The 13680-nt window shown below is 40.8% G+C and overlaps 1 protein-coding gene across 8 annotated transcripts in view; it reads right to left on the bottom strand.

The window, feature by feature from the left end:
• Nucleotides 1-13680, bottom strand: part of pnpla6 (patatin-like phospholipase domain containing 6) — a 36310-nt gene that overhangs the window by 22391 nt on the left and 239 nt on the right. For 7 of the 8 annotated variants that reach the window (XR_004334145.1, XM_032529933.1, XM_032529964.1 and 4 more), the window contains exons 2-10: nt 6851-6939; nt 2515-2568; nt 2205-2292; nt 2009-2091; nt 1743-1834; nt 1465-1605; nt 1044-1203; nt 526-606; nt 1-105 (exon numbers count right to left, since the gene is read on the bottom strand). The exon at nt 1-105 is cut by the window's left edge and continues 24 nt beyond it. Coding sequence is in view for 7 of the 8 variants with exons in the window: in XM_032529933.1 (XP_032385824.1) it covers nt 1-105; nt 526-606; nt 1044-1203; nt 1465-1605; nt 1743-1834; nt 2009-2091; nt 2205-2292; nt 2515-2568; nt 6851-6898 (852 nt within the window). In the remaining variant the exon portion in view is untranslated. The remainder of the gene's footprint in view (nt 106-525; nt 607-1043; nt 1204-1464; nt 1606-1742; nt 1835-2008; nt 2092-2204; nt 2293-2514; nt 2569-6850; nt 6940-13680) is intronic. The other variant, XM_032529925.1, reaches the window with a different exon arrangement.

Raw genomic sequence — 13680 nt, 5'->3', positions numbered from 1 at the left:
AGGGTACTTCTCAAATATAGAGAGGAAGGCCTCTACAGGTAAACGGAGAACAGTGGAAACCTCTGCAGCCCGTGCCGACACAGTTCTGTAAGGCTTCTGGTGGCCCTGGACACAAAGATCCCACAGAATACTTCAGAAAATGTTCACTTTTTCTCAACAGTTCTTGTAGTAATGATATTTTTAGTCTATTTAAAAAAAATCTTTCTTTGTGGTTATCATTTTAACCCTCTTCATTTAAGATTGGCATTGACATCGTACTCATTCCATCCAGTTTATTACAGGAGTACACTGCCTAAATTACAACGACAGATCAACGTATGAGTCACAGGTATGCTGGTGAAGAAGGCTGGGTGAGTCAGCTGAATGTGAATGATGTAAGGAGGAAGCAAGTTGGTGGGGTGGCCAACACACTGATAGCCAGGACTGCATGTTATTTCAGAAAGTGTGAATAATGTTTATGTACAGGTGTGAAGCACACTTGTCTGTGCAGATTAGTGTGTGTATCAAGAAGTGGGTGTGACATACTGTGATGACATCCAGGATGCTGAGGAGGCTGTGGACACTGTCTCCTGGGTAAACCTCCTTCACAACACTTTCTTTGCCATCCTGGTAGACAGGAAGAAGACACATCAGGCAACTTGTGCTCTTACGTTTTTCTAAGAACTTGAGTAGCTACACTCAGTTTTACAGATAGATAAAGATATAGATAAAGCCTTAGCTGAAATATATATCAGAACAAACATCCCAACTGCCAAGACTTGGTAAATTCCATTGAAACTGACTGTAGAATACTTATTCATATTAAAAGAGCAACTTTTGCTAACAGTCATGTCCCCCTATGAGAGTCAAATGTTAATAGAGGCTACTGGGTTGTCAAAGTGAGAACTCCCATGGTTAAGCCTCTTACAAGATTTGCTCCAATGCAAATTAAGTTTATTAATAATAATAACACAACCAATCACATACACATAAACACCTATGACATACATGAAATACACAGGTAATCAGGATAAATCCATGCATGAACACACAAGCTTGCGTACAATTCCAGTAAGGCACAATTCTAGTTTTCCATCCTGAACCACGTAGATGCTGCTGTCAGGCAAGCCCGGCCGGAAGACATACTCCCCTTGTTGGAACTGCACAAACACCATGTGTTTACAAAGCTCCAGGAAGAGGGGCTTCTCAAAGTGACCCAGCACACTGCAGTAAAGGACAACAGAGAGATTAGGAGGTTTCCAAACACACGCAAGCAGGTGTGTACAGGTGTAAACACTAATTTGTAATTTGTGTTAAGTTGTGTAGAATGCTATTAACTGAGCTCTATGAGCACAGTTTGCTAGGCAACCGCAGCATGCAAATCAACTCTGTAGTGTACAGCTATGTTTGGGCCTTTAGAAGACTGTGTTTTAGATAGGGACATAATAACACAAATACTTAGACATGAAGAGAAGACAAACCTACCGGACATTTTTGAGCATGTAGAGCACCTCAGAGGGTAGGTGGGAGTTGGCAACATCAAATTCGGTGAGGTCAGCCTCAAGCACTGAGGGAGGGGGCTCCTTGGCCTGCAGGATGGGCACCTCCTTCTTAAAGCGCAGGATCCTGCACAGCAGAGAGACAGGAAGACAGTGGGATGAGATGAAGAGATGGGAAAGTATGTGAACCACTAACAGTTATCCAATCATAACAGTAATATAATTTTTTTGTGTATGTTAGTAAGAGTGAGCCTTCTGATGTACTTTTTGGCAATGTTGAGCATCTTCTGCTTCTTCTTTAGGCGTGGCCGAGAGGAGGAGGATGTACCCACCAGAGAAGAGGTAGACTGTGAGACCTGTTGAAAAACATTGAACATTGAAAACGTATTCCCATACTACTGTTAAAGTAGACTAAAAAACTATAGGAATGATATGTGACTCACTCTAGGTCAAAACAAGCCCATAACTGCAATACTGATTTGCATACTAGCTGTTGAAGTATTATCATTTTCTGCCAGCCACACACTCACTTTGCGCATGATCTTTCGCCCATAGAACATGACTTTGTCCCTCTTGCGAAATCTGTATTTGGGTGCCTCCTGAGCTTCTATGTCTGTGAAATATGATAAATTACAAATTACCGTACTAATACATACAAGTTTGCATTTTTCTTGACTCTTGATCATGCGTGTTCTCAATGAGATAGGGTTCTAAGCAATTACTAACTTTGACGCTTCATCCTCCGCAAGATGAAGAAGATGAGGATGGCGATGAGGACTATGGCTATGCCCGCACCAATCACCACGCCCACCATCTGAAGAGAAAAGAAGCAAAGAGAAAGGGAGTTGATGTGTGTAAGGTCAAAGCCTGCATAATGACATCAAGTCATGGCTGCAGCAGTAAAATTATATTGACTTGGATGTTTTAATGTATTAAAACTATCCCTTTAGTGTTTCATCCACATATTTGTGCTCTTTAAATATTATTGAGCTGAATGTTATTTTCTGACTACGAAAGTAAAATTTCCTGCACTCACCATGCTCGTCTGTAGTTCCTCTTCCACAAATGTCTTGATGTTATTAAACCCGTCCTATTGTAACACAGAAATAGAGAGAAATTATGAATAAAAAAACAAAAAAAACATCCAAAACTAGTGCAGGCAGCATGTTAGTTGCTTAGGAGCAGACCCAATGGCTGCAACCTTTCATTGTGCATTGAGACTGAAAGAGTGTGTGGGTCTGAAGGTTTCAATTTCATTGAAGTGTAATGGAACGTGGGAATAAGGGATTTGCACTGGCGGCAGGAATGTCTGACAATCAGTGCCTGGGAAAGAAGAAGAGGGAATGAACATGTAACACCTTATCTGACCTTCTCCACACTTACATGTGTGTTCCAACAATTTATCCCGGACATTTACTACCACTTTTCATTCTGTTACAAACAGTGAGCACCACTCAAAGCTTCCATGCTCTGCTCTCTATGTTGAGACCAGATTCCAGATGTGAAGCTAGTGTGTTCACACTGGTACACTGTAAAAGGGCAAAGCAGGGGTGGATGGTACATTGCAGCCCAGGTGAGTGAGTTTATTTTTCATAAATGTATCTTAACAAACCTGTAACTACAGGGAGTGCACAGGTACTGTGGCCAAGATGAGTTTGTTTGTTTTGCTAGAATAGACAAAGAATGCAGATAACACTAAATTGGAAAAAACTCTCTCTCTCTCTTTCATGTTACCAGGGCAGACTGAGACTGAGACTGAAAAGAGGAGAGAGCCTTTTTTCAGTCCCAGTCTGCCCCTGCTAACATGCTCAGAAAGAAAATCCTACAGGTTTTAAGTGGTCTGAAGTCCACTGGGAAAGCCAACGTCTGTCTATCACTCTAGAAGATACCCTGTCCTGAATATCAGGCCCAGAGCTCCCTTATTCTTAACTTCTCCAGTGGTTAGGGTTCAGTCTGGCTTTGAATAGGCATAAAACATGTAGTGTGATCTAGCTGTAACTAAGTTTCACCCTTGTGTGGTATGGCTGTGTTCATTTCAGTCACACATAGTCGGAATTAGAGTTAATTTTGTCAGACAAGACAAAATATGTTCATCAACAACCTTTTTTTCCATGAAAAAGACCAGACGATGACAAGACTGCACCAAAAACGCTTACTAAGACTAAATTAACAAGCATTATTAAGATAAAATCTCTCTTCATTTTCATCTACAATCGACCCTACTTTTTCATCATGAGAACTAGTGCAGTGCCCGTGTGAAGCATATGCCTGTTCCAAACAGGCCAATTGCTCGGTTCCCAGTAATTTTCCCCCAAGTAAGCCCGGTTCAATCAGGCGCGGCTCGGCTGTGGCTCATCTAGAGATTCGGCATGTCCCCTTTTTTTCATTTAACACATCCAGGTAGCAATGTGGTCCGGGTAGGGAAGGGAGGAAGCCCGGTTCAGCCTGCTGCAGAAGCAGCTACAGCGCACAGCAACGTGCCCCGGCCCCGGGCAAGGAAAGGAGTGCTGGCAAAGCTGCTCTTAAACAGCTTGCAGAGCGGCTGGAGAAATGTATACAACTGCTGGCAACAAAACAACGTGCTATAGAACCCAGGAGCCCTGGCATTTATCTAACATGTGTCTGTGTACAACTGTATTTGCATGACGGAGGAAGCTCGATATAAAACCATTTAACAACGTTCGCGTTAGAGTTTGACAAAGTTGCAGTGAACAAAAATCATGTGTGTGAAGTATTAAGTGTATTTTGTCAGATAATTATGACATTTAACCAATATTTGAGATGTGTGAAACACTATTTAACTGAAATGGTTATCAGAATTAATTTTCAGAATTTATTTTAAAAAGACCTAAATGTTTTGACAAAAACTAGACTAAAATGACGAGACTTTTAGTTGACTTAAACTTGACTAACAAAAAAACATATATGAATGACTAAATATGACTAAAACTAACAAGGATATTTGGCACAAGACTAAGACTAATTAAAAATAGGTGATTAAATTAACACTAGTCGGAATTAATTTGGTCTCCTGCTGCCGAGAGGGGGTGGAGCTTCTCTACATTCAAGGTCTATGGGCTATATATTATTATTATTATTATTATATGCGCTACCAAGATATAATGAAAATTGATGAAGCTGGACTTTGAGCAAGGCAGAGGGAGACAAAAAGCAACTAAACATAAAAAACAAGAAAAGATTAGAGGAAAGCTCTAGAACAACTAGGAAATGGCTTATTTCTATCATGCGTATTGACTTTCAAAAACAAGCAGCTAAACAGAGAAGGAGTTTTCTTAGGAATCAAAGCAGCTTTTCCTTTTGGCTTGATTAAGGAGACTTTATCACTAAAGAAAATCAAACATCAAACTGAGCACTTCTTTACACATCAAAACAAGACTGTCAGTGCAGGGAGTGGAGATCCAATGACCAAGATAAGCAAGTGTTTGTGTACGTTTGGTTACCTACTAGCAATCAGATACAGTATTGTAAGAGCAAGAGTAATATGTTTTAGGGTTCTGGCTGATAGCCAATGAGACAACATGTCTGTTATCAGCGGTTATTGATTGGTGTGTAGATCTTAGGTTAGTCGGCAGTAAAAGGCCTAAGCTGGATTCTGGGGATTTCGACAGTGGGGTTGACAGATAGTTGAGTGCATAAGCAGGATGCGCACACAGAAATATCCTTCAGGCTGAGGCTTCAAGTAAGTGCAATGGAGTTGTGTGGAAGTGTGGAAAGTACACGTGTGTGCAAATGTACAGTCTAAAGGTGATGATGGCCCCAATAAATTGATAAGATGGAGTGTAACAAACTGAAAGTCTGTTAATTAAAACAAGCAAAATTATCTTACATGTTGCTATTCATATAAAGACATTGTCATATGGGCTCACACAACAGGAAATGATGGGCTAATATAAAAAATAAATCTAATTAGCCCTTAAGATATTTTATTTATTTAGGTATTTCCTTAAAAAGTAAAGTTCAGTTTAAGATGTTTTGTTGTGTATTTATTATGGAGTTACATTATTTTCCCAGTGGGAGAAGCAATGTCTGGCAGGAAAAAAAAAGAGAAAGACAGAAGACTTAGAATAGTCTGTGCATTGTTTTAGATTGGTAAGATAACAGTCAGAAAGATAAGCTCAAAGGAAAGGCTGCTTTATTGTGGGAATATTATGACCTTTTATTGTGGCTGTTTGCTCAGCTAGTATGTAGGAAAGAAGTTCTGAGTTTACCAGCCACATTCATCTGCCTGATGTTGGGAAAAGAACAGCTATCATTGAAAAGGCACAGCAACGCCTGCACTTCCTGAGAGTGCTCAGGAAGAACAATGTCGGCTGCTAAGGACCTTCTACCACTCCACCGTCGAGAGCATCCTGATGTGCTACTGCATCACGGTGTGGTTCTACCACTGCACTGAGGCAGAATGGAAGAAGCTCCAGAGAGTGGTCAACAACGCAGAGAGGATCATTGGCTGCACCCTCCCCGCCCTGAAGGCCATCTAGGCATCCCGCTGCCTCAACAGAGCTAAGGCAATCATGAAAGACTGCTCCCATCCTGCCTACCCCGTTTGACCTGATGTCCTCTGGCAGGAGCTACAGGTCAATCAGGACCAGGACCAGTAGACTCAGGAACAGTTTCTTTCCACAAGCCATCACCACACTGAATACACACACTCACTAGCACCCCCTGCACGCACACACACACACACACATTCACACCTTCACATACGGACCATGTGCAATTACAAGTACTTTTAGTGTATGTATTTCTTTTGATTTATGATTGTTGTTTTACTATTTATTTCTTGTCTTTAGATTTATGTTACTGGGTGAACTGCTGCTAAAAATAATTTTTTTAAATCTGGCTGCGTCTGTTTTACATTATAATCCTATCAAGTAAACCGTGTTTTCACGCCAAACTTTTTTGCAGCTGTTAAAGTTTAAAAACGTTTTATCTAACCTTAGCACCGCTCCACATAGCGCTCTAGCTAGGATACTTTAGCAGTGACTGTGGCCATAGCAACCAAAGACATTCTCGGCTGCTTTTTGGAATAAAAACGCTGCCAGCTTCTTTTTTCACTACAAAAGCGCCCTAGTCAACTTTTTCTTGTTGAAAGACGCCAAGTGTGAACATAGCCTAAGTGCATTTTCTCATTAGCTAATATAAGATACTTGTGCAGAGTATTGTGTTTGTGGGCTGCTATGCTCCATTTTGTGTAAGACCACTATGGCTGTCCACAAATCATTTATTTATTATTATTATTATTATTATTATTATTATTATTATTATTATGGTACACAGTACATTTGGTTAAGCCTATATGTTGATTTTATGTGTTTAATGATTATATAAATAAATCCAGTAAGCAAACCTACCTCAGGGTTGTCTCCTTGGACCTCTTGTTCCGAGGTACTCTGTCCCATTGTGACCCTGTTTCTTCATAGGGGTGGTCCATCAATGGCTACTAGAAACAGAGACAGACATGCTAAGTAGGCCTTTTTTCAAGGAAGACATTTTGCCATGTCACAGTAGGAAAAGCACAGGTTAAGGGTTTAATGTCTGCTGTAAAAATCAAAGGGGAAAACATGCCTATATTCACTCATACACATCTTTCCAAAACTCATCTATGCATATAACCATATAGGATACTAAATCCATAGCTTTTCAAGCTTCAAAAACAAAACATTCTGCAGTGCTCTAATACTAAATAAATGGTATGCTTGTAACTACAGCACTGAGCACATGGCACTTCATGAATGTGTAAAATATAACAATGTGTTAACAGAAAGGGTGTTATATATTAAATTGTAAACACAAATAATCAATTACGGCCCTGCCGATTTTTGATGCAGCATCGTCCATGTACACGATTCAATGCATTGATTATTTGATTAATTTCAATACCTCTAACATGCATGCACACAAATAAACACTGAATTGCTCTAAGCTACTGCAAACCAGTGAAGAGACATCAACAAATGTGGTTCTCACACACACACACACACACACACACACACACACACACACACACACACACACACACACACACACACACACACACACACACACACACACACACACACACACACACACACACACACACACACACACACACACGATTGGATTAGGGGTGAGAATCACCAGAGGCCTCACTATACAATATTATTGCAGTTTTAAACATAATAGTCTGCAATATAGTGCAATTTACTACCTTTTTTCCAACTTCAATTTTTCTCAAGTTAAAATTATGTCCCCAAAAGGAAACAGTCCGAGTGATAGATTTTCAACAGAATATAACTTGTTATTCTGTTTATGAAATTACCTGAAATGCCTCACCCTTTGTGACCTTAGAAGCTGCTGCATTAAAAAAATATAGTATTTTGTTTATTATATTGGACAACCAATTTCCTCTAACCTAATATTAGTCTCGAATTGTCAGACCTTCCTCCACAGTGCTGCAAAGGAGGGTCTGGCTAGTCCACACAGCATTCTGGGATGGGAGAAAAACGTGCTTTGGTTTACTGGCATTTTTTAAAAACCAATCACAATCGTCTTGGGCGGCTCTAAGTGCCAAACGGAGCCCCAGTGGCGCTGGAAAATAGCCTCGGGAAGGAAATTGTTTTGGTGGAAAATGTACGTTCAAAAGTTGTTTTAGTCGTGCAACAGACAACTCAGATTGGACAGATAAACTAGCTAGCTGTCTGGATTTACCCTGTGGAGATCTGAGGAGCAGTCAACCATAGTCTTCATAAATCCACCAGGGTTTAGAATGCTAACACAAAGAAAGACGAAGGTAACGGTCATTCGGCCAAAAAGAAGGACATCCGACGGAATTTCTTTTGGCACCAGAGTGCTCCCAGAAGTGGAATGTGGCAGATATAGACTGACCTAATCTAAACACTGTGTAGGTACCAACTGCCCCTACGAGCAGATGCTTCTACATCATGTAATATTTTAACTACCCATCTTGCTCCGTTTTAGGGTCACATAGCAGTGCACATTTCTTGGGAATCCTCAAATCACTGTACTACTGCACTGACAAATTCAAGTTTATTCAGGCCAGCTACATACCACCTCTCTGCCCACATCTGCCAGTACAGACTTGATTCAGCTGACACAGGCGTATCTGCTGTAGCTGGGACAACAGGCGTCATTCACTGCCTGTGGACAAATAAATAGCTACGGTATCTTAGCTCGCCGAGGTCCAGCAATTTCCCACTCCTACTCTGACAACTCCAGCAGAAAGTGAGGCTGGAGAGAAAACAAGCTGGCTAACAATACACTCTATGTTTACTGAGGGCATACAAAGTAGGCTACAGCACTAGCATGAAGAAGCCTATAAACAAGCAAGTGTCTCAAGTGAATCAACTATTTTGATAATTGATGAATCTGAGAATGTGTGGCTCCATGAAATATATGTTAAATTGTTACTAATACATTGCAGCGCTATGACTTCTAAATAGCTGTTGTTGTCTAGTGTCAAAGCTCCGTTCAGCCGTTTTATTTAGCCTACATCCAAGAAACAACACAAGCTGGCATTAGATGCATCTTTCCTCTGACATATTTTCTGCTTAATCTATAAGATCAGTGGCTGGGAGAGGGTTGCTGAACAGCTGCATGGATGAAACTCAATCAGTGAAAGGTTGAGGATGCAGTGTCGAGTTACATGATGTAACCCTATGAGTCACAACAAACCGCAGGAGAGAATGCTGCAGCAAGGAGACACCGTTTCAAGGCCATAATATCGCAAATGAAAACCCAGCTCTAATATTGACTATTATGTGTTCAGCACCTTTATAACATTAAAAGATGTGTCTATTAAATTTACAGCATGTGACTTAAAGCTTTAGTGCATAACCTTTTGAAATGAACGTCCCTTACATTCAAGGCATTGCCAAATGAGTTGCTACAGAGCTAATTGTGTGAATGCTGATTCAGCACCATTCAGAGTATTGTTATCCTATTCTTCCAATTTCTTTTGTCACCTCTAACTTCTGCATACGTTCAAAAATCATTCAAATATCAAAAGGTTCAGCTCTATAAGCACAAGATGGGACTTCTATATCATTTGTTCTGCTATATATACTTTTTATATTATTAAGCTTTTTTCAATTTTTTTAACTACTAAAGTCAATGAGAGGAGGCTACAAATCCTTCAACTCCAATTCTTCTTCAAAAATCTAGATTTTGTGAAAAACACTCTAAGTTTAGTGTTTATTTCAGGATTGTTCTGCGTTGATAATGGGTGTTTATTGCGTGACTTACAGTGGGTGATGTCTTTGCTAGAGCACAGAGCCTTAAAAAAATCATCTTAGTCCCTTCTCTTTAAATTGCTCTCATGCCCACAATTTTTATTTTTCATACATGATTAAATTGAAAAATTAAACACATTTATGGAAGCGTGTGTTTGAAATCATCACCTTACCAACTAGGCCTTACATGTCTGTCCATCTTTCAGAGTGGAAATCAACACCTACCAAATGTCAGCAAATTTGGGCTGCAGTTGGAATTTTCCTGTACTGTTCTTCGGCAGCAAGCCACCCATAATTTGCAATTCCTTTTCTATTCTGAAAATTGCCTGTTCCAAAATTTTGCCCATTTTGAGATGTTGTCATCACTGCTGAAAAAATTTCTTACTTTGTCTATGGTGCAGCAGTAACCCCTGTGACAGAACTTTCGTAATTCCAGAAAGCTGCCCATAAGTTGTTGCTACACATTACATGTTGCTTCAGATTGTCTCTCTTTGTCTCAACACTGTAAGAAAAGCACAGGCCTGCTATTATCTATTAGACAGTAGCCAACCTCTAGCCTCCTAGCAGTGCCTCCCTTCATGTAGGCCTATTCCCATTGTTCTCTATGAACAATGAAGCTAGTGTTGACTCTACTTCCAGGGGCAGACCTGGGCCGACTACTAACACAATCATGTCTGTTTTCACCTAACACAAAACACCCTCTGGGCCCTGAGATTCACCATAACACGCCTGTAGGATGATATGTTTGAACCCACAGATAGATGGTAAAAAGCATCACATATGCTGTGACTCTGCACACATATATATTTAAGGATTTAACAGTGGAAGAAGATAACCAAAGAGAAACATGTATTTGGTTGAATGTGCTACTGTCAACACAAACTTACACCAACTAGTTTTTTTAGACATTCACCTTCTGTCACCTTAGACACTGGAATCTAGCCAAACTGTTTAGTTTTACTTCACACTAAAACTTCATAGAATCAAGTCTTAATAAATAAGGGAAAAAATCTAACATAAGCCCAAATATAAATGGCAGCAAAGTAATGACCAACGTGAACTCAGAAGTGGACGTCAGCTCATATTTCCCTCCAGCCAACAAGCATAACTCTGCATAACTTGTACCCAGAGGTGTTGCCTTACTGACTTCTCGTAAACTACTTGGCAGGATTGTTTAGTAACACATTGAGTAGGTGGGGAACCACTTAACAGATTACTATAAAGTGGAGTTTTCTTTCATTAAACCCCAAGCTTTTATCTCTTTTTATTTAGTTAATTCACGACAGTAGTGGGTGTTTAGACTCAGTGGTGTACCGTTAACTAAGCTAGTTAACAGTCAAATCCTTTAGGGGCACTAGCACAGAAATCGAAAAGTGGCTGATGGTATGCCACTAGTGGCATACCATAAAGCGGCAAAAGGTGCCAGATACATGCTGCATTTTTTCACGCCCACGAATGACGCTCAGCTCAATTTCCTTCAGGAAGACTACTAAATAACCTTCAATCACAAACATTTCTCCCTAAAACTATTCAGCTGTTAAAAGGCGTTCATTTTTTATTAAACCAACCAGAATTGGCCATGACATTCATTATCAAATCACAGCATGACATCCTGCTTTAAATATCTTCTCTTCTCTCTATCAGCTGTCTTTTCAGGCAAATGTACAACCCTCCTCCAACTCTTCCACCTCCGTTCATCGTCAACCTCTGCAACCTGAGTCCCTTTCCGGCAGACGGGTCCTTTGTTTGGTCTCCAGGTTCCCTATCCACCATCACCAGTGTCTAGGCTCCATCGGGGAGAATATGCCTGGCTTCTCATCCCCTTCAAAATATTTTTAACGATGGAGTCTAATCCCCAAAGACTGTACATTTCTTATTATGCACATGTACAATACATCTTTGGATATCTGCAACAAAGTCTCCTGATTGAAATATATTATTGTCCATGTAAACATGCTGAAGGCACGCTCAAATGGTTCTTGCAGTCAGCACAGTGTGGACGCCGGCATCGTGTTGCAATGATTAGCTACAGAAGAGAAGTGTGTTCTTTGAGCCACTTTGACCGATGCTCTGACAGCAATCAGTATGAACGACCAGACAGTAACCAGCGACCAAGTTGAACTGATGAGCGCTGAACCCAGCAACAAGCACAGCAAAAAACGTGTTTGGTTTAAAGCTGCCTACACATGATCCATGGTAAAAACGCTTTGCACGATCTGTTCCATTGTTTTCCTATGGGTAGAGAGGTGGAGAATACTCTGAGGAAGCGCTTACTTGGGGCGGCGCACGGCTCGAGATTGCTGATGAGTGCTGCGCTTAAAGTTCAAATTATTTCAACTTTGACCTTGTTGGCGCTGACTCCTCAAAGCGCAACCAAAGCCAGAAGTAACAATGAAGTTATACCTGGTGGAAAAGCCATTTCTCGTGGCGACACCAAGGATAGTGGTTCCTCCGAGTTGTCTCCAATGCTCTCCCCATAGAAAAACAATGGCACAGCCAGTGTGGAGCAGTTTTGGCCAGATCAAGAGTAGGCGGCTTTAAAGGCTGAAACGTGTTTTTATTTTTATAGCTTGCGCATCTCGTGCCATTGCAACCATTAAAACCAAAGCTGTTTTTCTTTAAACCAATCACAGTTGTTCTAGGCGGCGATATGCTGTCGATATCGAAGATAGCTAAGAATTTCTAATAAGGGAACAAGTTCCACTTTCTCGATACTTCCGGCTTCTGAACTGGTTGCAGTTCCACCAGAGTTTACTCGGGGCGCTCATAGCCGAGTGCAGAATTAATGGGACTCTATGGAGCTCTACCCTCAAAATCTACTTTTCTCAGGATATAATTTTTTCGTCTAGTAAATTGAATGTCGCATTCAAAAGGGGAGGCTAAGACAAAACACCCTTCTGGGTGGTAGATTTTCTAAAAGTGTTTTTTTGTTCTAAAAAGCCTTTTAAAATCTCAATGACGTTATACACATCATACGGATGGAGATGCTGCTTTATGGCAAGTTCTGAGTCACTTCTTTTTTTTCTCTCTCGAGGCGTCGACAACACAGCGGACAGGTTAGGCTTTCCCTGTCAATACATGTTCTAGAAAGAGGTTTGCTAATGTTTTAAAGACCACGCCAAAAATATTCACTCAGACATTCTGGTTCCGCTTTGGATGCCATCAAGCAGGATCTCTGGTTGTAATCATTCCTTCATTGACCAATCAGCATTCATTAGCAGAATGCTAGAGTGTTATGAGCAACAACGACTCAACCTGTTTATAAATCGAATGGTCATAAGTACTCATTCATTCAACTTTCAACCATTAATCCATGTTGAACTTGCAAAATCTACAATCAAATCTGAGATTTATCAACAGCAATCAGGCAAAAGAGACAAATTTAACCATCTAGCTTCATAGAGTCCCAATCATTTTGCACTAACCTGCGATCACCCCCAGTGGAACTCTGGTGGAACTGCAACCAAGTTCGGTACAACGGGGCTAAATGGAGTGAACAGGCTTTCCCAGACGGGCTTTGGAGATAGCCAGAGGGCAGAGACATGGATATGTCAGGCTCTATCCCAGCAATGTATATCCGTAAGCCGGACGACTCTATAGGGTATTATGGATAACAGATAGTTGGGCCTTATAGTTTATACTCAGACGAGTGTAAAATTAATTATTTCCACGTGGTGAAACATCAGCTATACGGGTGGCGTTATTGCTCAAATCAGACATCCATCCACTATTCAGGGCATAGGGCACCTGGCCGACCAGCGTTGTCCCATCCCTGTGGCTATCGTTGTCACTGAATGACTGTTAGCTAGCAGTCGATGCTACTGATTGCAGTTTACAGTGGTCATCATGGCGGATGTAGAAGTAAAACAACACCAAACAAAAATAGCTTACGATGTGTTTTTGTTTAGTTGTTGACCTCCGCAGGAGCAATCAGACTGAGGTCTAACGTTACC

This window comes from Etheostoma spectabile, chromosome 2, assembly GCF_008692095.1.
Source record: "Etheostoma spectabile isolate EspeVRDwgs_2016 chromosome 2, UIUC_Espe_1.0, whole genome shotgun sequence".
Lineage (NCBI taxonomy): Eukaryota > Metazoa > Chordata > Actinopteri > Perciformes > Percidae > Etheostoma > Etheostoma spectabile.
The sequence above is the reverse complement of the archived record's forward strand: the minus strand, read 5'-3'. Positions and strand labels throughout refer to the sequence as shown.